The 27619-nt window shown below is 41.3% G+C and overlaps 1 protein-coding gene across 11 annotated transcripts in view; it reads left to right on the forward strand.

The window, feature by feature from the left end:
• Positions 1-6995: 6995 nt before the first annotated feature.
• The window catches only part of GYG1 (glycogenin 1), a 38428-nt gene continuing 17804 nt past the window's right edge, over positions 6996-27619 (forward strand). For 2 of the 11 annotated variants that reach the window (XM_021069595.2, XM_021069597.2), the window contains exons 1-5: positions 6996-7128; positions 9529-9664; positions 11526-11700; positions 12003-12165; positions 23484-23610. In XM_021069595.2, coding sequence (XP_020925254.1) covers positions 7122-7128; positions 9529-9664; positions 11526-11700; positions 12003-12165; positions 23484-23610 — 608 coding nt within the window. In that variant the 5' untranslated portion in view covers positions 6996-7121. The remainder of the gene's footprint in view (positions 7129-9528; positions 9665-11525; positions 11701-12002; positions 12166-23483; positions 23611-27619) is intronic. The other 9 variants (XM_021069598.2, XM_021069599.2, XM_084990025.1 and 6 more) reach the window with 5 other exon arrangements.

The raw sequence follows: 27619 nt of genomic DNA on the forward strand, positions 1-27619 counted from the left end.
AAATCTGGCATTCTTGTGGCTGTGGCGTAGGCCCGCAGCTGCAGCTTGACCTCTAGCCCAGGAACTTCCATATGTCAGAGGTGCAGCCCTAAAAAGAAAATAAAAAAAGAATTCTACTCAGTAGTAGAAAGAATGAACCATTGATACTCAACAACCTGAATAAATCTCAGAAGCATTATACTAAGTAAGAGAAGCCAGACACAAAAGCCTACATACAGTATAATTACATTTCTATGAGATTATAGAAACACCAAATATATATGGAAATAAATCAGAGCTGTGTTTGGCAGCTCTGGGGGCTGGGATTGACCTCAAAGGTATAAGAGGGAAGTTTTGGAGGTAATTATGGTGATGGTTTTACGATTGTATGTATTTATCAAAGCTCATTGGATTATATCCTTTTAAAAAGTGAAAACACTGTATATAAATTATCCCCTAATAAAGCATTTTAAAGAAAAGGTAACTGCCAAAGAAATTCTCTTAATTTCCAGGCTTATAACTAGCTAATTTAAATGATTTAATCCATCAACTAATAGATCCTAAATATGTTAACTAAAACCTGAAAGGTGAAAATATATTTGAAACATTCAGAGTTGAAAAACCTGGACAACTTTATGCTTCCCTTTTTCCACTATCATGTTGTTATTATATTACTGGTAGAATAAATAATAAAAGACTGAAAAATCAAGCAATCACTTTGGGGTTTTTTAGATTTTAAACTAATTACAGAAGGTTATTCCCATGTCTGGATCAGTTAGCCCTGTCTCTCTAATTTATGAGATTTTCATTTTACTGACAAATCACTATAGAAACCTCCAGAGTCACCCAGATTGAGCTGAAATTTCATCTTCCTTGTTCTACTCCCACTAGAAACTTCTGATGATTTAATTATTTACTAATTAATTCCACATTCCTTCCCCACTTCCAAAGGAACTCAAGCAACTTCATAAACAAGTCAGGGAGGGTAATAGTGGGGAAAAAGTTAAAGCAAAATAAATGGAGGATGAAGAGCTCAAATAACTACTAGAAGTAGATGCAAGTCTTTCTGTAAGCCTCTAAGTGGTTTCAAAAAGAGGGAAACGTATTGATATAAAACGTAAAAAGTCTGTAAGATCAAGAAAAAACTAAATATTAAGGAGTGCAACACTTTCTGATACCAAGACCAATGTGAAAATTTTCCCATGGAAATTGCACGACACAGCAAACATCTCCAGTGGCCCATAGGAAAAGCCATAACAGTGATCTTTCTGTGGCATCCTTAAAGCCACAGAAAAATTCAAGAAGATAATGCCACTTTAGGGAGAGGAACATGGTAACTGTGGGGGGAAAGGTAGCAGAAGCTACACATATAATTTTGCAGCTTTTGAGTGGTGCACAACCTACACACATTGCCCAACAGTTAGTGTTCAGACTGGAGAGACAGGTAATCTGGTTCAAATCCCAGCTCTACAAATTACTAGCTGTATAATGTCAAGCAAACTCTGTGCCTCACCTCTAAAGTGGTGATTAGAAACTACCTCATTAGATTGTTGGGAAGATTAAATGATTTAATATGTGTAAGAACCCTAGCATCAAGTATGTGTCAGCTATTACTGATAATGCCAAAGTGCAGTTTTGTGCAGTGCAGTTGTCCTGTGATGGGGCAGAATATTGTTGTTCCATGTATAAAGCTCAATGATAATCAGATTTTAGTCAAGAATATAAATTTAGGGAGTTCTTATCTTGGCTCAGTGTTTAACGAACCCAACTAGTATCCATGAGGTTGCGGGTTAGATCCCTGTCCTCGCTCAGTGGGTTAAGGATCCAGCTTTGCTGTGAGCTGTGGTGTCGGTTGCAGACGCGGCTCGGATCCCGAATTGCTATGGCTGTGGCATAGGCTGGCAGCTACAGCTCTGATTCGACCCCTAGCCTCCTGAGAACCTCTATGTGCCACAGGTGTGTCCCTAAAAAGACAAGAGACAAAAAAAATTTTTTAATAATATAAATTTAAAGTATCTAGCAGATATGAAAATCATGCCATGCCTGTGGAGTTTATGCAGCTAACGAGCCTAATTTATTTGAGTTTTGTTATGTGTTTGAAAAAGCAGTATAACACTTTAATTTAAGAAATTAAAGAAGATTAAGTAAATGAAAAGACATCCCATGTTCATGGATCAGAAGGCTTAAGTTATTGTCAATACTCCCAAATTGAACTACAAATTCAAAGCACTCTTATCCAAATCCTAGCTTCCTTTATTGCATAAATTAGCAAATTGATCCTAAAATTCATGTGGAAATGCAGGGGATTGAGAGTAGCTAAAACAATCTTGAAAAAAAAGAACAAAAATGGAGAACTCATTCTCCTCAACTCCAAACTTACTACAAACCTACAGAAATCAAGACAGCATGGAACTAGCATTAGGTGAGACATATATATTAATGGAATGGGATTGAGTCCAGAAATATAATTGTCGGGGAGTTCCCGTTGTGGCGCAGTGGTTAACAAATCCGACTAGGAACCATGGGGTTGCGGGTTCAATTCCTGGCCTTGCTCAGTGGGTTAAAGATCCGGCGTTGCCTTGAGCTGTGGCTCGGATCCCGCGTTGCTGTGGCCCTGGTGTAGGCCGGCGGCTGCAGCTCCTATTAGATCCCTAGCCTGGGAACCTCCATATGCCACGGGAGCGGCCCAAGAAATGGCAAAAAGACAAAAATAAATAAATAAATAAATTTAAAAAAATATATATAATTGTCACATTTAGAGTCAACTTATTTTCAAAAAAAGTGCCAAGATAATTCAATGAGGAAACATTGAATAGTCTTTTCAACAAATGGTGCTGGGACAATTTAAGATTCACATGCAAAAGAAAGAAGCTAGACCTCTACTTCTATACCACTCACAAACATTAACTCAAAATGGATTACAGAATTAAATTTAAGAACTAAAACTTTAAACTGCTTACAAGAAAATATGGGAGTAAATATTCCTGACATTGGGTTAGGCAATGGTTTCTTAAATGTGACATCAAAAGTACAAGCAAAAAAATAAAAATGAATAAATTTGACTATGTAGAAATGTAAAACTTTTGCTACAAAATGTACTACAAGAAAGTGAAAAGTAAGCCCACATAATGGGAATAGATAGACAGAAAGCTAGATAGATAAAGGAGTTGTATCCAGAATATATAAAGAATTCTTATAACTCAATAATAAACTCAGTTAAAAATGGATAAAGACATTTCTTCAAAGAAGATATTAAAATGGCCAATAAGCATATGAAAAATGCTCAACATCACTAGTCATTAGCAAGTCAAAACCACAACATGATACCACACCAAATCCACTAGAATAGCCATAATAAAAAAAAAAGATGATAACAAGTATTGGCTAAAAAATGAAGAAATCAGAATCCTTATACTAGTAGGAATGCAAAATGATACCCGCACTTTGGAAAACAGTCTGGAAGTTCTCGAAATGTTAAACACAGAGTCACCGTGTTATCTAGTAATTCTCTTCTTGGTATATATCCAGGAGAAGGAAAAATATATATTCACACAAAAACTCAGAAACAAATATTTACAGTAGCATTATTCATAGTAGCTAAAAAATACATACTACCCAAATGCCCATCAACATGTTTATCCATGAGATGGATAATTAAAATATGGTATAACCATGTAATGAAATATTATTTGGCAATAAAAATGAATGAAATGCTGATAGATGCTACGACATAGAAGAATCATGAAAACATTTTGCTAAGTGAAAGAAGCCAGTACAAAAGACCACATGTAGGCAAATCTCTATAGACAAATCTACAGAGACAGAAAGTATATTAGAAGTGGGCTGAGGAAAAGGGAGAGAATGAGCAGTGATTGCTGATGGGTATACATTTCTTTTTTGGGTGATGAAAATATTCTAAGCTCAGGTTGTGATACTTACACAACTCTCTGAATAAACCAAACACCATTTAATTGTACACTTTAAATGACTGAATTTCATGGTATGTGAGTTATATCTCAGTAAAGATTTTTTTTTTTAAAGCAATGTAACTAGTCACCAGCCCTCACTTGTGGAGTATGGTATTCCAGCTCTCAAGCAAAGAACAGGCTACTTTGAAGTTCGTATTTCAGCTCAGCGGAAATGAGGATGTGGGCCCTGCTCAGAGGGTTAAGGATCCAGCATTGCTGTGAGCTATAGTGTAGGCTGCAGATATGGCTCAGATCTGGCATTGATATGGCTGTGGCATAGGCTGGTAGTTGCAGCTCTGATGTGACCCCTAGCCCAGGAACTTCCATATACTGCAGGTAAGGCCCTAAAACTAAACAAAATAAAACAAAAATGGGCTGCTTTGGGCCTCCAAGGATAATATTTCTGGAAACTAAGTTTCCAGTTAGAAACAGACAGGACTGTGACCACTAGCAACAATTCTGGGTATGGATTTTGTGTGCCGTAAATTAAGGGCAAATTTTTAAGCAGTTAGTTAACTAGGTAGGCCCTATGTCCAGCCAGGTGTGGTATGTCTATTTCATGGACTGCCTGTGGGAACCGTTTGTGTCTTGGGCCAACAAGTTGCCCTCTGCTCTGGAATACATTTCCAGGTCAGTTGCTCTCACCATCAATTGTGTGTGTTCAAGGGAATGCAAACTGATTTCAGCATTATCTTAAACAAAACATAATTATGAAGGTAAGTGTCCTGCCAAAAAATTACATAATGCATTCCAAAGCTAACTAAAAATTCATTCGGACCAACCATGCATTTAGCATAGGTTTAAATGGCTAATGGTTATGTGTAGAGTATAGCTTTCCTTTTTTAATTTAAATCTTTCTTTTAAGAATCAGAAACTCTGCTAGTTTAAATTTCACAGGAAAAAATCAACAAATGGAAGTCTCAAACATTTGTCTCAATACAACATGTATGTCTGTCTACTACCTGCAAAGTTTTATAATCCAGAATATTTGAATACCTTGCTTTTCAAAGTTGGTCCACAACCTGGGCATCACCTGAGATCCACCCCAAACCACTGAGTCAGAATCTGCATTTTAACAAAATCCCCAGGGAATTCATGGTCACATTAAATCCAGAGACGACTTGATCCCATGAAGCTCTATGAAGAACAGCCACAGGAAAACTGGTCAGTGGATCACTATTAGTAATCTCAAGTAAGACAACATGCAAAAGTATATTGTAGCAAACTTGAAACATCTGTTTGATTCAGTGTGGTAAAAGCTATAAACTTTGTGTTTCTGTAAATATACATGAAACACAAGAAAGAAGACTGTGCTAATTGATTTTACTGAACCATGCTAGGGGGTGGGGCAGAAAGGAGTCAGTTCCTAAGGGAAGCTTGCCAGTTCTTGTTGTCCCTAGCCCTTCTTCCAGGCTACACTCTTTTGGCCCCAGAACCATACCCTGCAGAAGCCCCGCCTGGAAAACTAGGCTTACAGCAACATGTGGTTAAGGGTCACTGATGGCAGGAGTGTTCCTGGTTGAAAGATGGAAACCTCATTCATTCAGGTCCACTTCTCAATATGGAAAAGAGCAACTCAGACCTGGAAGCACCACTCTGTTTTTCCCTCCCCACGTAGGTGGAATTCAATATAGCCTTTATATTCCTTAAAGAGCTCCAACTCTTCTAAGCCTACAGGCTTTGAATAAGTGCAAACTCATCCATTGCACCTTCACCCCCACATTTCCACTTCCTGCAAAGGAAGTTTACAATACCCAGAAACCAGGCAGTCTTCCCAAGTGATTCAGTGGTCTCCATGCCATGGTGGGGGTGAGGGAAAAGATTCAAGACAGTTTCCCAAAGGGTGGCATTTAAAATGCTGATTCTTGGGTTCTACATTAAGATTCTGATTCAGGAGTCTGGGCTTGGGACCAAAAAATTCGCATTTTTAATAAGTGCCCCCAAGTGATTCTGATCCAGGCGGTCCAGGCCTACACTTAAAGACACAGTGATAGAATTGGTTTGAGAATGCAATACCACCTTTACAAACAAATCATCTTCTACAGCATTGATTTCATTTTTTCACCTGATTTTGTCAACTTCCTGTTTGGTTTCTATTCAGCATTTACTGAGCAACTATTGTTTGCAGAGAATTGTACCAGCAGCTGCTTTCCCAGTGTGTTTGGGCTGGATGGAAGACATTGGGAGAAAAGTGTAATCACATCAGTGAGCTATTTCTCAACTTCCCGGAAAAAATGACAAATTCACCTTTTCACATTTTGTGAAACAGATAAACCTAAACAACTGTATTACCCAACTACATTTACCATAATTTACTAAGCTTTAGGGTACCAGTCAGTATATGTCAGGGCCTTGCTGTGAGAAGGTCACTTTTGTAAGGAACTGCTATGGTTCAAATCCTACCTTCTCCATGTACATGATATGATCATAGACAAGTAATTTAACTTTTCTGTGCCTGTTTCCTCATCTGTAAAATAAGGCTATAGAACCCAGTTCATTGAATTAACCAGAGAATTAAATGAAACTAAGTGAGGCAGAGGACTCTAAGAATCTAATATACTGAGGATTTATTCTGTTTTTCGGTTAAGGCCTCAAAACCATTGTGAGAACACCAAGAAATGCCCCCAGAGGTTGATTTGGAATTCTAGGTGAAAAAAGTGGAATTAAACTTTATGTTTAACTCAAGCAACTCAGGTGAATTATCCTAACTAGACTGATGTGGAGTTCTTGTTTGTTTTGTAAGATTCCCTAACGCGATTTCTTTGGGATTTCTGTCCCAGTGATGCCACACTCCGCCCCCAAATCCCCCTCCACAAGCCTGGTTCATGTGGGACACGGAAGCCAGTGGTCCTAGGCAGGTGCCCCAGGGGATAAGGACCGGGACCAGGCGGGCTGGGGAGGTGGACCCGGAGCCCAGGCCCAGGGGTGGAAGGGTTTGGTGATGACCTGGGTCGCGCAGCCCAGGGGCCGCCTCTCCCCAGCCGCCCGCTCTTCTGGGAGGATACCAGCGGGCGCCGGGAGCGTGCGCGGCCACGTGACGGCCGCTATAAGAACTCTCCGGGCGGACGCTAGGCTCCAGCCGCGCCTCCTTGCTGGCAGCACTCCCTCTCGGCGCCTGGCTTCTCCAGTCACCAACCTGCGGCTGCGGCGGCCGCCGGCGCGCCCGGGAGCACCATGACAGGTACGCGCCGCGCGGCCCACCGCCGCAGCAGCCCCGGGACCGCGGGCTCCGCGCCCCGCGCGGCCCCTTCACCCCGGACGCCTGCCCCTCCGCCGCGGGGAGCTCCAGGCAGGACGGGGACCGCCGCAAAGTTGCAGGCTGGCCGCAGCCGGGTGTGTCGCTTCCTGCGTCGGCAGCTGCTCCGCACCGCAGGGGCCCGAGCGGCCGTCCAGACCTCGGGGCGCGCCAGGCAGCGCCTGGGCCCTCCGCCGCAGCCCCCGTTCCTGCTTCCGTCTCCTTGCCCTTCCTCCTGCGATCACCGTGAAGGGCGGGTGGAGCAGCTGCAGCGGGGTGCGTGGGGGTGGGGAGCTGGCTTCCTGGGGGCGCCGGTCCCGAGCTCCCGAGCGCACCGGGGTCCTGGGGCGCCGCCCCCACCGCCCGCGGGCAAGGACCCCTGGAAGGGGCGGTGCGAGAAGGGGACTCGGGCGGCCCCGGCTCGGCTCCTCTGCCGCCCGCCCCGGCGCTGGCCGCCACACCGAGCCTATTTTTAGGCCTTTGGGGCTGGGCTGCGGGAAGCCGGAGCCCGGCGAGCGCCCCCGCGAAGCCGACCCTGTGCGGTGGGAGGGCGTCGGCTCACTTGTTGCAAGGTTTCGCTTGGCGAATCTGCCCCCAAGGACCGGGGGGCCCCGAAGTAACTAGTCCTTCCCGTGCTCTTGAGGCTGATAGCGGGGTTATTGCAGCAGTTGAACTGCAGAAGGATTGCAGATGTATCTCAGAGTTCGGCCTTCTCTAAAAAGGTGAACTCCTACTCAGCTGTCATTAGTCTTTCCTGTTCCTTTGCTAGGTCTGGCGATTTAGCTTCTGCTTCTCAGCATTTGTCCTGCTTCATTTGGGCAATCATCCGCATCCCTGGTTCCTGAAATCTTTGAATCCTGCTTACCTTATTAAACTTTTCCCCATGATCTCCTGGAATCAGGACCATTTTTGTATTAAAACATCATTATGCCCCAGATTAAGTACCCTTGGGGCAGGCTGACTGATATGTTGCCATTTTGTGATGGGTTGAAGGAACAAGTACAGGCAGAGGTTGATGGGTATGTCAAGGGACTGATGACCCTGTCCTGAGCTTTCCTCGAGCCGGTGGCCCTCCAGTGTTGGGGAACACCAGTCTTTCTACAGCTCAGCGGAGAGTCCAGTGCTATGCGTGAAGATGGCCCTCATATCCGCAGCTGGGGGTGTGCTGGCCCACTTTGATAACCTCTCACTTCCCTTCACTTCTCAATGGAATTTCCACTGCTTCTAGCCTTCACTTTGGAAAATGGACAAAGAATGAGAAAACCTAAGACAGAGAGTGACTTCATGACAAAATGTCCCAACTCCTGTTTTGGGCAGTGGTACCCCAAATGAGCCCTACCAGAGCTTGATCCTCAGCATCCTGTTCATTTAGATCCTCTCAACTTGCTAACGTTAATGTTTGGAGATGGAGTGTGCCCTAGAATCATCCCAGGGAACGACTAGAGAAATCCTAAAGGCTGGGCTGGTGACCTGGGGAGGGTGGGGTTTGTCCAGGAGGAAGAATAAGCCATGTGTTTGCCTTCAGTTAACTGATTATTGGAGATTGAGTTTTGAGTGTGTGTGTGTGTGTAAGAGAGAGTTAGTTGGCAGGCCCCAGGGTACAGGGTAGGGAGTACTGCTTGCTTCTCCAAGGAGAAGGAGGCTGGCTTGCTAGAGCTTGTGAGGTGCTCCCTGAATCTATTTAACAGCAGTAAACCACTCTTTAGATAGAAGCATCAAGAAGGGAAGACCTCTTGGGGGAGGTGAGGTCTGAGAGAGGCTCAGAGTGACTCTTGAGAGGTGGTTGGGTGGCCATGAAGTCTTTGCTCCAGGTTGATAAAACAGTATAGAGAGCCTGAGGCTTGGCAGATACAAGCACCAGAATGAAGAATATAGCCTCTCCTTTCAGATGCTTTCATTGGAGGCTGTTGGCTGGATTTGTGCTTGGCTGAAAATACTGTCTATGGTACCTTAACAGGAGAAACAGAAAATGCAATTCTTGATCTCTTCATTATTGCCTGTTAATTGCCTGAGGTTCACCCTCTGGGTGTTAAACTACTGTTTAGTCTGAGAATTTAGCATGTCTGGACTCTAAAATGGGTTGAATTTTTATAGCTCAAACACCCTCTTGAAGGTTGCCAAAGATTTCCTGCTAAAGAATGATCTTGAGCCATTCTTAAAATGGGCATTGGGGCTCTCCCTCACCACTCCACCCTCAAGAGGTTGCTCTTCTATTAATGGAGCAAGTGGCTCTAAAAGAGCTGATTTTGCCAAATTCCTGGTTGAAAAGGGTCCTGGAGTGGAGTTTTCTAGGTAGAATAATGTAACGAATGTGTTTTGTTTTGTTTTTTTCCTCCTTGTATTAAGATCAGGCCTTTGTGACACTGACCACAAATGATGCCTATGCCAAAGGAGCTCTGGTCCTGGGCTCATCCCTGAAACAGCACAGGACCTCCAGGAGGCTGGTTGTGCTCATCACCCCACAGGTCTCGGACTCCATGAGGTGAGGACCTCACTGCCTGGCTGTTGGTGGGACTCTAACATCCCTCTCCCTTGTTTCTGGATTCAGCAAGCATGGAGGCCATATCCTTTCCAGCAGTTAAGGGCCTGTGGAGAAAGATGAGAGTTGCTGAGTAAAAGATTCCTGGGTCTGAAACCTCTTCCTGGCTCTTGGGAGATGTTCCCACCAAGCTCTCTCTGAGAGGCAGTGGTCTGGCCCATGTGCTTACTGATTCCACCCAGGAGTGGTGCTCTGCTATAGGCACGTCCTCTCCAGGTGATCCTAGTGAGTGTCTCAGTTGGGCCATTCTCTTTCTGTCCTCCCCCTTCACTTGCATGCCTTTCCTTAAACAGCAGTAGAGCCTGCTTTGTTCCTATTTCCAACCAGGGAAACCTCCCATGACTTTGAAAGTAGCAGTTTTTTCCACTACTGTTGAGATAGTAACCTAAAGATCTTTATTTACAATTTAATAGACTAGAATATTTGCCAAAGGGCTCTCTGAATTAGGGGTCCTGCCTGGAGAACACCGCAGGGGGCACCAGCTGCTCCTTGATTGGATTAGTTCATGTTCATTTGTTGGAATTAAATTTTGAAGAATCTGAATGAACTGCCTCGATTCTAATACTAACTTATTTAAAAATATTTGAGCACACTAGCAGCTCTGTATTGTGTTTTTTGTGTTCTATCCCTTTTGAAATAAAAAATGACCTTTTTGTGACTTTTAAAAAAAATGTAAACACATGCCAAGGACCTCTGAAAAAAGAGGCATTATATATATACATGTAGCTGTATCTCACACTAACAACCTTGTTCCTAAAGGGTTATTTGGGAAAATACTCCCCCCCCCAAAAAAAGTCTCTTCATGTGTAGGTGCTAGTCTATAATCTCTTTAGTGACGATTGTGTAAGAAGGCAGATGTAGTCTTAGAAACCAACCCCCCTTTACTGTAGTAAATAGTACCACTAATGATTTCTTTCAAAAAGATCAAGTTTACTGTGTAAACTGGAACATATTTTTATGTAGCTTTGGAGACAGATAATATCAGTTTTATTATTCAGGCTTGATAACTGTTTTAAACTTTCGATGATTATCTGTCTTTATCATACGTTTTCCTTGTGATGAGTTTAGTGTCTTCTCTAAGTACACTCCACTTACCTCACCTCAGGCTTGCTTTCTAAAATACGTCTTTAGTTAATTCTGGGCATGGAGAAGTATTGTACCTCACAAACTAAAGTGAGTCTCTCATTATGTCAGGAGTGCTAAGCACCTAATAAATGCTAGTTATATTCAGTGCTAAAAAATGGAAACCAAATAATTGAGTTATTTAACTTCTTTTAGGACACACAGCTTCAGAAAGTTCTCTATCAACTGCTTTAGCAAAAATTGTTATAGGCTTCATGGAAGATATTATATGTACTTAACTCAGCATTATTTGTAAAAGTATTCAGAGGTTAACAAGAAATGGTTTCTAATAAAATATTGTTAAAGACATAGGCTGTTGCGAAGATGTATTATCAAAATCAGTCACATTTTTTACAAGCTATTTCACAATTTTCCTGATATTCAGTGGTGCAATATAACTTTGAAAATTTCTTCTATGATAATGTTTTAAGACTAGTTCATCCTCCCCATAAACAGTCATGTTATTTTAGTGAAGTTAACTGCACATGCAAATTAATACAGTTTGTCCTGAAATAAATTAGGACATATTTAAGAGATTGTAATATACAAAAAAAAAAAAAAAAAAAAAAAACCACGGATTGCTCTAGTAATCGCTAGGCTAATAAGAATGCAGTCTCACTTTCAATGGGTCACTTGTTCTGAAGAGACACTGAGAGCTGCTTTCTGGATTCTATTTTGACAGGAAAACTTTAGAGACGGTCTTTGATGAAGTCATCGTGGTAGATGTCTTGGACAGTGGTGATTCTGCTCATCTAACCTTAATGAAGAGGCCTGAGTTGGGTGTTACGTTAACTAAACTCCACTGCTGGTCACTTACACAGTACTCAAAATGTGTATTCATGGATGCAGATACTCTGGTGAGTATGGCTTTGATGGCTAGAAAGATGGATATAGTAACGAGACCAGTTAGGTATTTGAAGAATGCTGTCAAGACTCAACAGTAAAGTTTAGATAAAACCACTGTTGTAAAAAGTGTCAGGTGTTGAAGGAGAGTAGGAGCAGCCTGCCTCACAGCTGTCATCTGCGCAGTTAAGACCAGCAACAGATTGCGTCTTTTGTGGTGGATAACTTAAGGAGAACTTAAGAAGGGTGTGCTGCAGCAGAACAGTTCTGAAATGCTTTCCCTTCTCCCTACCCCGCCCCCTTGCCCTTGAATCAGGTCCTAGCAAATATTGATGATCTTTTTGAGAGAGAAGAATTGTCGGCGGCACCAGACCCAGGGTGGCCTGACTGCTTCAATTCTGGAGTCTTTGTTTATCAGCCTTCAGTTGAAACATACAATCAGCTGTTGCACCTTGCTTCTGAGCAAGGTAGTTTTGATGGTATGTATCTGTTTTCTTTCTATCTGATAAGCTGCTAATAATTTCCAGGGGCTGCCCTTCTCAGGGAGTTGCTATGGTTCCTTGTGCCTGGGAGACAGTGATGCGTGAGATATGGCAAGCAGTTTAAGTTGTGTTGTTCTTGGAAATAGTGCTGTGTGTTTGTGTGTGTACTTGCATCTTTTTCCTGTAGGTACATAGGATGTTTTACAGACTTGCCTTTCATTGGCCTTCCTATGTCCAAATTAGAGTATAATGAATGAACTATGATTACTCAGGAATTCAAAAGAATTAGACAAATCAAAAACTTCAACAATTGTCTTTAAATCTGAGTAAATGTAAGTACAAAAGATAACAGGAGGAACAAGCAATGTCTCCATGGAAATGTTAGAAATAAACTTAGTCTCCCATTCTCTCAGGAGGCATTTAAAAGTAGAAAGACTACATGAATAATCTTTGTCACCAAATTTTCGTTCTCTAAAAGACTCTGCATCACAGAGAGTGGTATCTCTAAGGCCAAAGAGGAGAACATTAGCAAAGTCACCATCCATTTTCCATAATGCATAAGTGTGTTAATAGCTGTACGTTAATACAGAAAAGTTCTGACTATTTGTGATTTAGCACCTCACATCCTCTGGAGAATTTTGGTTAAATTAATTAATAAGTGTGCTTCTATTTTAGGCCAGTCTCTAAAATAATACAAAGCTTTTCTTTTTAAAACAACAACAGCAAACTACACACAAGACAAAACTAGTGTTAGTATGCAAAAGCAGCTCTTTTAAAAATTAATGTTGATGGGTCTTTTGAATCAAAAAAACCCAAAAACCAAAAAACAAACAAAACCCCAGCTCTATCTAGGAAGAAGAATTTGCACTAAGAAGACATCCTCTTGGAGTTCCCATCATGGCTCAGTGGAAACTAATCCAACTAGGAACCATGAGGTTGCAGGTTCGATCCCTGGCCTCGCTGAGTGGGTTAAGGATCTGGCGTTGCTGTGAGCTGTGATGTAGGTCACAGACATGGCTGGGATCTGGCGTTGGCTGTGGCTGTGGTATAGGCCATCAGCTATAGCTTCAATTTGACCCCTAGCCTGGGACCCTCCGTATGCTGCGGGTGTGGCCCTAAAAAGAAAAAAGGGGGGAAAAAAAAAAGACACTCTCTTAGCAGTAACACTATCAGATACTGGACCTTGTGGCAGAAGCCCAGGTTAGGAACATGGGGATGGGCCAGAGCCCTGAACAGTGTAAAGAGAATCCAGTTTCTAATCTAGAAGAGTATTAGATTTATTGTTGTGAGGTGAGCTTTTGGATACCAAACAGGTAGTATGTCATGGTAAATCACCCAGGTCACAATTTCAGAATATAAAATGGATTAACTGGTAGAGACCAATCTGAATCATCTCCCTTGTTCTAGAATCAAGAGGTGTTAGAGGAGTTGATGAATTCATTGTTATGAAGTAAGAATGTATGGAAAAGTGCTCAACTAGAAAGCTCTTTCTGCTTTTTCAGCCAGAATCTGAAACCACCAGGAGTTTCTCTGTGTATCTGCTGGCATATTCATTATTCAGCAGCAGGGTTTCCAGGAGCTGGCCTTTCTGTAAGGGATTCCACTTACTGGCTTATTGGTGGCGAAGGATTAAATTTTTTCTGTTCATAGAAATGCTTAATTGAAGGAGTTGAAAATTCAACTATACGATAGGAACGTAAAGTTATTCTCAGTGTATTGTTTAAATTCAACTGAAGCATAAAGCAGAAGCTCTTAAATGAAAGGTTGTTTCACTTGATGTTACAGATGAACTTTACTTACTCATCAAAGGAGGCTCGCCCCATACGATGGCAGCCTATTCCCCTATGAGGAATTTACTGTCTGTTGAATCCATATTTGAATAATGTAAAGACTTGTTGAACTTAACACTTGATGAAATATTTCTTTATGGGCAACAGCCTTTTCTAATGCTTTGCTTCAGATTCTCAAGGCAGTACCCAGTTTTGTTTAGATGCCACACTGTAGGCACCGAGACAGACACTTTCAGATATTCCCTTTCGCCTTACCACACATTTTCTTATATCCTCAGGTATCTTTCCCACCCCGACCCGCAGCCGCTCCCAAGCCGCCCATCCCCCAGTTTTACTGAACAGGGGTCTTAAGTCCCGGAATATTTAGACTATTAAAGAAAACCTGTTTGCAGATGACTATATCTCAAGCCCTTAGAAGTCCTGCTTAATCTCTTGCATACATTCAGCAAGAACTGATGGGGCTTGGTGTCCACTGACAAGCCACACAGGCCGCTGATGGCTGAGCCTTTGCAGCTGCTTCCACAGCCCTTCTAATGCGAAAGAATGTGGCTGTCAGGCTCCTAATCATCAGCACTCTAATCACACCCCACCCTTGCCTCTGGCCAAGAGAGTAATCCTAATATGGCAAATCGTGTTCCTGCCTTGACGTCTCTTTTCTTCCCCAATATCTAGAGCGAGCATTCAAATTTAGGACTAGTGACTTCATACCTAATTCATGGCTGGCATTTCATTTCCCACCATGAAGTGCCAAACTTCCTATACTGTTAATGTTTGCAAACTGTCTTGGCACTTACTTCATAACTGAAGTTACATGTTTCCTGAACAGTTAGTTGTACAATAGCTGTTGTGAAATACACATACACTAACTTTTTTATAGACTGACCAGATAAGGTCAAATTCAGGACTTAACAGTGAGAAAGGAAGAGGAAGGTCATGATTGCATAGATACTAATCAGGACTTTTGTCTCCACATAACTCATGTACAACAAAGCTGATGCCCTTAACTCTTCATTTGAATAAATCAATCGGAATGTAGGTTGAGATTTATTTCCTTTTATGCCATGACTCCAAAGTATCCTAAATTAAGAATGCTTGTACAGTTGAGAACAAGAGCTCAGTGCTTGAAAATTGCTGTCTATTAAATTTTGTCTCTATATGTTAGTTTCAAAAACAAAACCTAAGTAAAAAATAGAGAGATTCATATTTTCCAAATTGAAGTAACTACTTAAAAAAAAAATCTTGGGATTCATCACCATAACCTAAATACTCTAAACTTTTTTTTTTTTTTTGAAGTAGTGAAATTTTGACCTATAGTGAATTTTAAGAAAAAATAGAAGAAAGTTGGTGATAGAATATTAGGTATGTTTTTCTTTTAGTAGAATCTAATATTTGCTGCGAGGCCATTAAAACTGTGTGTTCTAATTCTAAGAGGTCAGTGAGACCCTTAAACTGAAGATCTTTTTTCCTGCAAGAAAATCAAGAGAGTTCAATAAAGTTTTAAAATAATTTCTAGCAGAAAAGATTTGGTGCTAAGTTCTATTAAAGTGTATTGACAGCAATGCTCCCTTTCCTAATCTTTGTTATTAGTTAGGCTTCAGACTGAACTTGCCCGAAAAAGGAATGAAGGAGAGAGGTATTCTCAGATAGTACTTGTCTTATTCAAACGAAATAAGTTCAGCAGTTCAGGTGTCCCTCACCTGGTTCCCTGACTTGTTAGGATCCACTCTGACAGCTGCCCAAACACTATGCTTTCTCCAGCTGCCCAAACACTAGGCTGCTTGTGGCCCTTAGACTGTTTTATCAATTGCTTTGAAAATTATTCTGTTACCTTGCATTAACATCATCTTGAATAAGATGAAAGTAAAAGTCGTAATGTGTAATGGCAAAATTAATGTGTACACACAGGTTTTTATCTTAAGACCTGTTTTTAATCTCATTGTGCCCATGAGTTTTTTTGGGTTTTTTTGGTTTTTTTTTAACTTAGCCATCTATCTGTTTCTATCCTTGTAACCAGCAGAGATCATGAACCCTGTGAGAAAAAGAGAAGGGGGAAGGACTAACGTGTTACATGGGTACAGGCTCTTAGGCTGGCCATTTTACTTTTTCACTTATTTCTCAGCGGTTCTGTGAAGTAGTCATTCATTCATTCAACTCATTAATGAATTAATTTAACAGATATTTACTGAAGCCCTGCTATGTAGTTAGTACTGGGCACCACAGTTTGCCCAGTGTCCCTGAGCTGGTAGCCGAGCCAGGTCTGAACCAGTCTTTCTTGACACTGCAGCTGGGTTGTGTGAGGATAGTTTTCTCTCTTCTCTCACAATTATCCCACACTGCATGCAACATTCACAAAAATGTATCCTGAGAACAATAACAGGATAGAGGAAAATCTCTATGACCCTGGCTTTATTAGAGATTAATTACTTAAAATGCATCTCCCTGAGTAGAGAGAGCAGCTGATATGGTCCTCATTTTAGAGATGAAGACACAGAGGCTTAAGCCTTCTATCTCTACAGCTGCTGTTCTTCCTCTCTGAACCATAAGATCTAGAAATATTTTGTCTTTTTATATTTTTTATAGTTAAAATATTGGATGCATTTTATTTTATTAATGAAGTAGAGTTGATTTACAATATTATGTAAGTTTCTGGTGTATAACAGTGATTCACAATTTTTTTAAAGGCTGTACTCACTTATAGTTATTATAAAATATTGGCAGTATTCCCTATGCTATGCAGTATATCCTTGTAGCTTTTTTATACGTAGTTTGTACCTCATAATCCCTTATCCCTCTCTTGTTCCTCCCCCTCCCTTCTTCCCAATAGCAGCCACTAGTTTGTTCTCTATATTTGTGAGTTACTTTGTCTTTTTAAATCAGCAGCAAAGTTGATAGTCTTGTATTATTTTGTGGGTCTGGGAGTATTCTTGGAAATGATTATTCTTGCCTACATTTCTATAATACATTCCTGTAGTATTTTTAAAAAACCATTTGAGGGAGTTCCTGCTATGGCTCAGTGAAAACGAATCTGACTAGGAACCATGAGGTTGTAGGTTCGATCCCTGGTCTTGGTCAGTGGTAAGGATCTGGCATTGCCATGAGCTGTGGTGTAGGTTGCAGCGGCTCGGATCTGTTATTGCTATGGCTCTGGTGTACGCTGGCAGCAATAGCTCTGATTAGACCCCTAGCCTGGGAACCTCCATACGCCGTGCATGCGGCCTGAGAAAGACAAAAAGACAAAAAATAAAATCTTTTTTTTTCCGAGGGTGAGAAACAAAAGCTGTAACATGAAATGGTAAAATAAATAAGTTGTTCTTGGCTTAAATGGATTGAGGCCAATGATGCTGGGACTAGAACTCTGGGTTCATGGATTTCCATGAGCTACCTGGGGTTAATCCGATGATCCTGAGTAAACCTCATGGAAATATCCCCAAAAGCTGGGCCATTCACAAACCTTGGCATGCTCACTATAGGAAGTCAGTGTTAAGGAGTGAGTCATGTTTTCATTTCAGCACTTGTCTATACCCCTCTTATAGTAGTAAGCATATTTTGCTTTAAATTATTTGCTTGTTATATGGTCCTCTGCCCCCTTATCAGATTGAGAGCTGGAACCCATCTTATTCATCACCCACTGATGCCTGTACCCAGTTTATATGACCTCAGATATTTTCTGTAGAAATGACCTTTATGAGAGATCTGTTTTCTGATACAGTAAAATAAGAGTCATTCTCTAAAAGACTCAGGTCAGTCTCCCAAAGCAATAGAAATTAGAGCAAAAATAAACCCATGGGACCTAATCAAACTGAAAAGCTTTTGCACAGCAAAGGAAACCAAAAAGAAAACAAAAAGACAACTTTCAGAATGGGAGAAAATAGTTTCAAATGATGCAACCAACAAGGGCTTAATCTCTAGAATATATAAACAACTTATACAACCCAACAGGAAAAAAGCCAATCAATCAATGGAAAAATGGGCAAAAGACCTGAATAGACATTTCTCCAAAGAAGATATACAGATGGCCAGCAAACACATGAAAAAATGCTCAACATCACTGATTATAAGAGAAATGCAAAACCAAATTTTATTTATTTTTTTTATTTTCCCACTGTACAGCAAGGGGATCAAGTTACCCTTACATGTATAAAACATTACAATTACATTTTTTTCCCCACCCTTTGTTCTGTTGCAACATGAGTATCTAGACAAAGTTCTCAGTGCTATTCAGCAGGATCTCCTTGTAAATCTATTCTAAGTTGTGTCTGATAAACCTAAGCTCCCGATCCCTCCCACTCCTTCCCCCTCCCATCAGGCAGCCACAAGTCTTTAATATGTAAGCAGATCACCTGGGGATTCAGTTGTGGGTTCTCACGCTGTAGCTCTGCTTTTGCATTTCCATTGAGCTCTCAGGTGATGCCCCTTGCTTCTGGAAACCTGAATTTTGCTTGAGTAGCATGGTCCTGGGGGAACTTTCCTTGTGGCTGAGCTACTAGGGTTCATGTTTAAACCAACATTGACCTGCCTTCCCTGCTATCCACAGTAAGCAAGCCAGCTGCCCAACAAACTATGGAAAAGCACACACACTACATAAGCATTGGACAAGTGCCCAGATTTAAAAGACAGCACTCCATTTCTGTCTCATAAAATAATGGGCCCAGTTTCTGAAAAATGCTGTGCTATGTCCACGTTTACCAGGTTCATGACTCTGGTCAAAAGACCTGGAAAGTACCGAATGCTTGAAAGGTTATCACTAGCACTTGACCAGCCTGGGGCAAGGAAGATAGGGAACCTGGTTATTTGCTTTTGGTTGCAAAACATGGACCATGTGTCTCTTATTCCATTTCCTTTATCTCACCTGTGTTGCCACACCCTGGCCTGCTGGATCACAGCTGCTGGCAGGTCTGCTAATCATGCTTGTGGTTTCTAAGATGATTGAGATTAAAAATGTCATCACCTGTCAAAATAAATAAAGTTGCCTCCAGAAGTCTGAATGTACTGGACAGAAGTCATAGGGTTTTTGTAGTGAAAATTCAGCAGTCTTCATGGCATCCTTGTATGTTTTGTAGCACAGACATGCTTAGATTTGCATTCTGCTTTCAATTGTGCTCTAATTTAAGGATTTCTAAAAGAGGATATTATAGCACCACACATAGATTTTTCTGGTAAAACTAAAACATTTGCCTGACCTTGAGGTGTGGAATTGTTGGAAAAAAATGGTTAGAATGTTGAATTTAAAATTTGTTTATGAAGGCCCAAGCATCTAGGTGGTATTTAATCGTATTTTTAATCCACAATTTTTGGCTAAAAGGTGACCCTTCATAGTCACATAATGACGTCAGTGGCCATAGAAGATTCATGGTCTATATGGACTGTCCACTCCAGAGGAGTGTTTAAGGACTTGCCAATGGAATGGGTACCCTTGATGCACACGTCAGCTGCTCTGCCTCTTCCACTTCTTGCTTGTTTCCTGTTCTACCGGTGCTTCTCCGCCCTGCTGTGGCGCACGAGAGAGGGAGTGGCAGCATTTGTAGGGTACCTGAGGGTGAATGGAAGCGGCCTTTTGTGGCCAGAGGCAGCCGGCCAGGGGCTCTGAGGGATCAACAGCTCTGGCTCCTGTTTCCCAGACTCACCCGTCAGACTGGGAAGTTCTCCTTTACAGCTGCTATTCCGACCTTCATGGGATTAGATTTCTTCAGTGCATGTAGTTGTCATTTTAAGCTCAAGTGTTTAAAAAAGATTTTTAAAATCAACTATACTTCATTTAAATAAATAAAATAAAGCTGAAGGTCTTTAAATGTGGCATTAAAAAAAACAAGTAGTAAAAAACTACATAGTGTGATACCCAGTTTTGCAAAGTTCAAAAAGAAGTGAAAATACATGCATTGTCTGGAGATACATACATACATGATGACGGAAAGCAAGATAATTACAAAGAAAATCCATGGTACGTAGTTACCTCTTGGGGGGTAGGCAGTGAGATTGGCTTGGGGAACCCACACAGAGAATTTAAACAGTCTTGGTAATGTTTGAGTTTTTAAATGGGTACTGGGTATATTATTTAGTTTTATTATTAGTATATTTTATAATCTACACATATGTGTTTTTGATAATGTTTCATAATGAAAATAAATTAACAAGTTAAAACTGGAAAGAAAAAGCCTTTGTACAGTTCTCATTCCTGCCCCTAATTATATTGTTAATATTTTAGAATTACAAAAAATAATATAACAATATTAAGGGAAATTTGGGGGGGACCATCTCTGACACCCAGTCCACTTAACACAGTTACTGTTTTTTGATTTATTTTCTTCTGGTAGGAATGTTTATGTTCTTAGTTATATTCATGATGTACGTCATTGTATATCTTTATATTACACAGTGGACTGATGATCTTTATAACCACCAGTCTTAATGGCTGAATAATGAATATTCAGTGAGTGATTTGTATCACAGTGTACTAACCATTCCTCCATGGTACAGTATTCAAGTTGTTTCAGCTTTTTCTGCTGCTAACAAACATCTTCAAGGTTCTTGTGTCCATTCTACAAATAACTTGCCTGCGTGTAAGGCATTTCACACTGTGCTATAATTACAGTGGTAAACAAAAAGAGCCATAATCTCTGTCCTTGTGGAATTTAGACTCTAATGCTAACAGTTCCTGGTGGTATTTTACGTTTTAGCCACATTAATCCTTTAGACTTAAATTTTTTTTTTTAATTTTGAGACAATTATAGATGTTACATGCAATTATAAAAACAACAACAAAACAGTATAGAGTAGTCTCATATATGCTTCACCCAGTTTTCCCTGATGGTAACATCTTGTATAACTTTAATTCCACAACAGGAATTGATACAGTGAGGCAGTCCACCAATCTTATTCAGACTTGACCAGTTTTGCATGTATGCATTGGTATGGGTACATGTGTATATGTTTTCTATGCAGTTTTATCAAATATGTAGATCAGTGTAACCACCACCACCATCAGAGTACAGACCAGTTCCATCACATGAGTTCCTCTTGTTCCCTTTTGAAGCCACCACCACCCTTCTCCCTCCCCCGCCCTGCCCCGCCCCACCGCAAACCTTGGCCATCATGGGATCTGTTCTCTGTCTTTATGATTTTGTCATATGAAGGATGGCACATAAATGGAGTCATACAGTATGCAACCTTGTGGGACAGGAGTTTTTCCCTCAGCATAATTCAGAGATCTGTGTAAGTTGCTGCAGTATCAATCGTTTATTCCTTTTTATTGCTGAGTAATATTCAATTGTGTGAAGGTATCACATTCATATACCTGTGGAAGGAAACTTGGATTTTTTCCAGTTTTGCATTATTACAAATAAAGCTGCAATGAATAGTTCCTGAACCTATATTTGATGTTTATGTGTAAAAAGAAATTTTGTAAGACTTTAGGCCTCTGTACCTTAACCGTCAGTTTCTATGATTTGGGGTATCTTCATAGAATCCAAAATAAGCCTTTGATGAATGGTGTGGTGTTTTGGCTTTAATATTTTGTGTCTCAAAATGCATTAGTCTATATAGATAAAATCTTCTCTATAGCTAGAGGATCATATAACAAATAAAGCATGTCCTGATGCCATCTTTATTGTCCTTTAGAGCTTTCTTTTTTTTTTTTTTTTTTTTTTCATTTTTGGCTGCCCCACAGCATATGGAGCGCCCAGGCCAGGGATCAGATCCAAGCTTCAGTCTCGACTGAAGCTGCAGCAACGCTAGATCCTTAACCCACTGTGCCAGGCCAGGGATCAAACCCACGTCCCAGTGCTCTCAAGATGCTGCCAATCCCTTCGGGCCACAGTGGGAGCTCCTGTCCTTTAGAACTTTCAAAGGTGAAACCTTGACTCTATGTTGAGCTGTTTGTCCCTTGAGGAGTGGGGACCTGTCAGAGCCTCTCTACGAAAAGGTTGCCCCATGGACATTTGTTCAGTGAACACCTTTGATCCAGAGAGTTGATCAGGGTATTTAGAAAGGATGAGATACACAGAGGATAGGTAAGGTACATATGGACTTTAAACCTAATGCCCCAAACTTAATACTTATTTAGTTCCAAATATTAAATACATCTCCATCTTTTAAAAGTCTCTTTCAAAACTAAGAAAAATGGATAATAATGACAGCTGCTACATGTTTATTTAAAATTTTTTTTTTAATTATAGTTGATTTACAGTGTTGTGTCAATTTTGCTCTGTATTTAGAAAGGAAACTAGGTGTCAGTCAAGGCAGACCAAGAAGGGAAGTAACTGCCGTGTACCAGCCTCGCACTTTCAAAGGGCAGGATTCTCCTTGACTATCACCCGCCCCCACCCATGCCCATGTGCACACATATGCACACCCACACACCCAAGCTGCTGTTCTGCCGCATGGGAGAATCTGGTCCTGTGTGTGTGTTCTGAAATCTCAAGAGCCTAAGATAGGAAGCACATGGACTCCGATGGTGGGAGGTGTTTTGCGGTGGCTTAGTGACCTATCTGGTTACCTATGTGCTTGTGATTTAGGCCACATACTTAGCTATTTAGATTTTTATTCTTTTTATTGCTTTTGAATGAATGGCCATGGTCCTCACTCTCCAAGGAAAGTGTGAGGGAGTGAAATCCAGGAACCCCAAGGTCTCAGCAAGCACTGTGCTGTGTGGTTGTGGCTGATGTTGGCCCTGTGAGAACCAACCTCCACCTGCCCAGAGGTGTGGCCAGGGCAGGAGGGCAGTGTGGCCTTCTCTCCATGAGCCTTATGTCAGTGTTGGGGGCTCCAGAATCAATTCCATTTTCCCAGTTTGCTCTCTTCTGCTTTTGACTTCTTTTTCTGTTCCATTGCTCTTAACAGAAAGTCTAAAATCTTTCACTGGGAATAAAATCCAAAATCCAAGTCCGGCATGGTCGAGTTGGTGCCTACCTTTTGCAGACTACCATGGTTCCATGCGACCCCTGCCCCACTCTTCAGTATACTTAGCCAGACCACCTTCCAGCTCTTCTTTCTGAAGCTGCATTTCTGCCCACCCCCTCAGGTCTTTGGTGCTGTGTGTTCCACCTGGAATACTATCTGCTCCCCTTCTCTCCACCTGCATTTGTCAAATCGCCTATGTACCCCTTAGCTTAAATACAGCTTCCTCCTGGCACCCTTCCCCAACCCATCAGACCAGGTCTCAAGCCACCTCCACATGCTTCATAGCACCCCATTCATGATGGTGTTATTGCCTCTTGATTTGCTGATAGCTCGAGCTCCACCTCCACCTCACCCAGACCATCATAAAGATGATGACTATATCTCTGTCTATCATTGACACTCCAGCACCTGGTGCACATTTATTGAGGAGCACACAGTAGCTTCTCAATAAATATTTGTTGAGTTAATGAATTAACTCAGGGAAATGGCCATCCCCTAAAATGTCTTTAACATGCAGTTTCTTATTTTAAAAATGAAATTAGTATCAATTTGTAAAAGATCAATTATGTATTCCTATTGAATTATTGACTGTCCTTGAAATCTGACTGTGATTTTTTTTTTTTCTTTCAGGTGGGGACCAGGGTTTACTGAACACATTTTTTAGCAGCTGGGCAACAACAGATATCAGAAAACACCTGCCATTTATTTATAACCTAAGCAGTGTTTCTATATACTCCTACCTCCCAGCATTTAAAGCGTAAGTGCAAATGGTTTAACTCTTGTGGGGAATGGTAAGGGCAGGAGAGTGGGGTTTAAGATTTTGGGGGTGCCTCATTGTCATTTTGAGGGAGACTTTGAGGGAAGTCTTTTGTGGGAAACGTGGCTGTAATGAGTAAAGGCCTTAATGTTACCCATTACTTTGTGTTTGGAATAACCCGGAGGGCACTTAGCTGCTTATGGGAAAAGGTTCCCATTGGTTCTTGCTGTGCCTGGCCCTCTGATGAGTCATCTCTGTGTCACAGTCAAGAGCACTGATTGAGCACAAACCCAACTTCTGCCTCATCCTAGCTGCTGAGCTTCAATTTTCCAAAATGAGGGTGTTAACTGCTCCCTCCGTGGTATTGGTGAGGATTAATTAAGCAAGATGCTGGCAGCAATGTGGTGTCATGGTCAAGAGCAGGGCCTGTGGAACTAGACTACCTCTGTTCACATCCTGGAAAAGCCACTTCCTGGGTGCTTACTAGTTACTGAACTTGTAGTTCAGTAGAAGTTGGGCTTGTTTCTGAAGGTCTCTCTGCCTCAGTGCCCTGCAAAGGTCCCTGTGAGCATGAAGGGAGGCAGTCATGTGAAGAGGTAGGAAGAGGGCCTGGCCTACCCTTCACACTTTGTGAACATGAGGTGCCGAGTCCTCTCTGTTTGGGAGGTGGTCTGGCAGTACGAGCAGTCTCCCAGCCAGAGAGGCCAATGCAGCCTCTTCTGCCCTTTCCTCACTGGGCAGTTAAGGCTCTGGGCTGCAGGTCCAGCATATGCCAAGTGAGAGGGAAGCAATACCTCCCTCGCTGGGCTGTCAGAATGAAGAGAGTTCATACACATAAAGTGCTCGGTGGATGATTGTTGTTTTTGGCAACATGCTTATTTCTCACTTGTTCTGGGGCATTCTGATTCAGTGAGGAATACAGCCTAGTTACAATGCTTGTCTCACTGTGAAGGCCTGGGCCCTATCCTTTGCCTCTGACTCATTTGTGCAAAACCAAGAAAGATGATTCAGGTTTCTTGAGTGGAGGCCAAGCTGTCAGGTTGATCCTGAGACACAGCCGTGAGCAGTGAAGCTCTTCAACTGAGTGGGGCTGGGCTCTCCAGTCTCCATCCGGCACAGGTACTCCTGAGTGAGCAGGAAACAAAGGGCCTTTCACTCCTCATATTTCTTTATCCAAAGTCTCTCTATAAGTCTTGCTCCACTGGTAAGGGTGCGTGTCTGCCTTTTTGTGGCAGAAATGTTTCCTTTTCTGTCCTTTTCTGGGCATACTCTGTCAACATCCCCCAGATAAAGATTACAAGAATCTTGTGTTCTTTCCTCCCTGTTCTCTTGGCATATGTCTCTGACATATTACAGCCTCTTGATTCACTTCCCTTTCTAGAAACAAAACAGGCAAATTCTCAAACATACCAACTGTGGTCTGAGTAAAGCAAAACAGAACAAGATTCCATCCCTTGATATCAAGGGATGGAATATGAGAAGCATTATTTTTGCCACTGATCTTTGGCCTTGTAAAGTACAAGCCTGTCTTGCTTGGAAGTGTATGGCCCTGATTCTTTTTTTTTTTTTTTCCTTTCTTTTTTTTTCTTTTCTTTTTTTCTTTTCCAGTTTTAGGTGTACAGTAAAGTAATTCATTTATTTTGTTTCAGATTATATTCCAATGTTCATTATTATACAATATTGATTTTAATTCCCTGTGCTACACAGTGTATCCTTGTGGCTTATCTTTTTGTGTGTGTGTAGTAGTTTGTACATTAAGTCCATACTCCTAACTTATCCCTCCCTACTCCCTTTCTCCTTTGGTAACCACAAATTTGTTTTCTGTGTCTGTGAGTTTATTTCTGTTTTGAATATAGATTCATTTGTATTATTTTTTAGATTCCACATATGAGTGGTATCATACAGTATTTGTCTTTCTCCATCTGACTTACTTCAGTCAGTATAATATTCTCTGTGGGTCTGATTCCTTATAATCCTCATCGCATCATAACCACCCCTGCCAGTTTGAGCAGTGTTCCTACCAACCATGGTAGCTTGACTCTCTAGAACTGTATTGGTCTGTAAGAGGGCAGTGACTTAATTTCATTGACCAGATTCAACTGAGCAAACAAAAATATGAGTGTGCAAAGGAGAAAGAATCATTAGTGAATGTGAGCAGTTCTGCAGCAGTTCATGTGTAGAGAACATGGGTTCTGAGATGGATACGTTGAGGAGATGTTACTCTGGCATCTTTCCTGTTGACCTTAGTTCCCAAACAGTCCACCTAGAGTTTAAAGACTCACATTCATGTTTTTCATGTAACATGGCCCCTTCTCCCCTTTGGTTCATTCAGACTTCCTCTGAGTCTCACCTTACTACATAAGGTGAAACACACTGTCCCTTTCAGTGATAACCTGATTTGCATTTATTTTATTTTGATAAAGAACAAGAAGCAGGTGGTGCAGAGTTAAGTGATTTGGGGGTTGGGCTGGGCAGGAGATATACTTATTTGCTTGAGCCTCAGCCCCCTCTCCCAGGAACCCAGTTGTTTTTATATCTTTTGAATGAATAGCCCGGAAAAACGGTTTGGGATCTAAATTATCAAAATGGTTAGGATGGTTTCTTCTTTCTGGATCAACAAATGAGTGCTAATTTTGGAAATCTGCTTGATGTATTGCTGTAACCATAGAGTAGATGATGCACTGGGGAAGCTGGGAGCGACCTCATCCATTTAGCTGGACGTCAGCTGGCGTGGGGCCTAACAGGAGGTAAGGCTCCCTCTGTGTATCTTACCCTCAGGGGTGTCAGTCCTACATTTCGGTGATGAGATGCCTCAAAGCACTGCCTTGCCTCACCCCATTGCCGCCTATTTAGGAAAGTGGAAACCAGATCCAGAACTCATTTTCCCCTTCTCTTTGCCAGAGAAAGCTTTTGTTTTTCTTGCAGATAATCCATCTCCACAGACGTTTTTCTTACAATCAGGAAGAGGTGAAAAGGCAGTTCGCATTTCTTTTTTGTTTCAATATAAAATTGTGGCCCAAATCTTTCAAGCTGAAGTGGATGGTCATGAGCATTTGGGCCACCATCGCCACCCAATCAAGCCCCACTATTGGGCTCAGGCTAACCTTGGTGGCCTCCAGGACCAAATGGCTCTGTGGTGTGTTGGCCTTCCCTAAGGGCCACACAGGTGGTAGCAGGTAGAATGGCCACAGAGTAGTTTAGAGGGTTGGTGGAAGAAGGGTTGATAATTTGTCTCACCAGCTTCTAGCAACCATGTGCCATGAGATCACCAAGGCAGTATTTAGATGCCCCAGGATCTTAGTACTTGGACATCTTAGACCAGTATAGCCTTTTGCTATTATGTGATGTTTTTTCAGCTAAGGGATGACCTAGCATGAATCAAAAGTAACAAAATTTGAGCCATGAAGGTAGCATAGCTAATGCTTTTCTCTGCATATCATTTGGATAGAATGAAACACAAAGGAAACACACTTACTGGTTTTACCACTTTCTTTTTTGTAGCAAATTTCATGTATGCAATTTATTATTACTACTGTAGTCACCATCCTGTACATTAGAACATTAGATATCTAAAACTTTGAGATATATATTACACTGTATATAATGGAATTAAGTTTCTTTATTCATTCTTCCACTGACAGACACGTAGGTTGTCTCCATATCTTTAGTTTTACCACTTAGTTTTTGAAAAACAAAATTAGTAATATTTTCTGTAATAAAAGATACTGTTTAACATAGCATAATTGGAGAACTAAAATCCTTGGCTTAGTAGCTTCTTTTAAGTTAATTTGTAATGTATGCATTGAGAAACAAATTTATAAGTGCATTTCGTATGAAATAATATTTCTGAAAGAGCCTAGGATAATGTTTGGGAAATAGCAGGCTCTTAGTATTCATTTCTTTATGTTTTCTCCATCCAGAGGGCCTATTCTAACCGTATAGCATAGAATGTGGCTTGCGCATAGTGCTAGGCAAAGTCTCACTAGCCTTTTTAAAATCAGCCCCTTAG

The sequence above is a fragment of the Sus scrofa genome, chromosome 13 (genome assembly GCF_054392235.1).
Source record: "Sus scrofa isolate SSC_HxYL_T2T_F1_AM1 chromosome 13, Sscrofa_HxYL_maternal_Yorkshire_Landrace_v2.0, whole genome shotgun sequence".
Lineage (NCBI taxonomy): Eukaryota > Metazoa > Chordata > Mammalia > Artiodactyla > Suidae > Sus > Sus scrofa.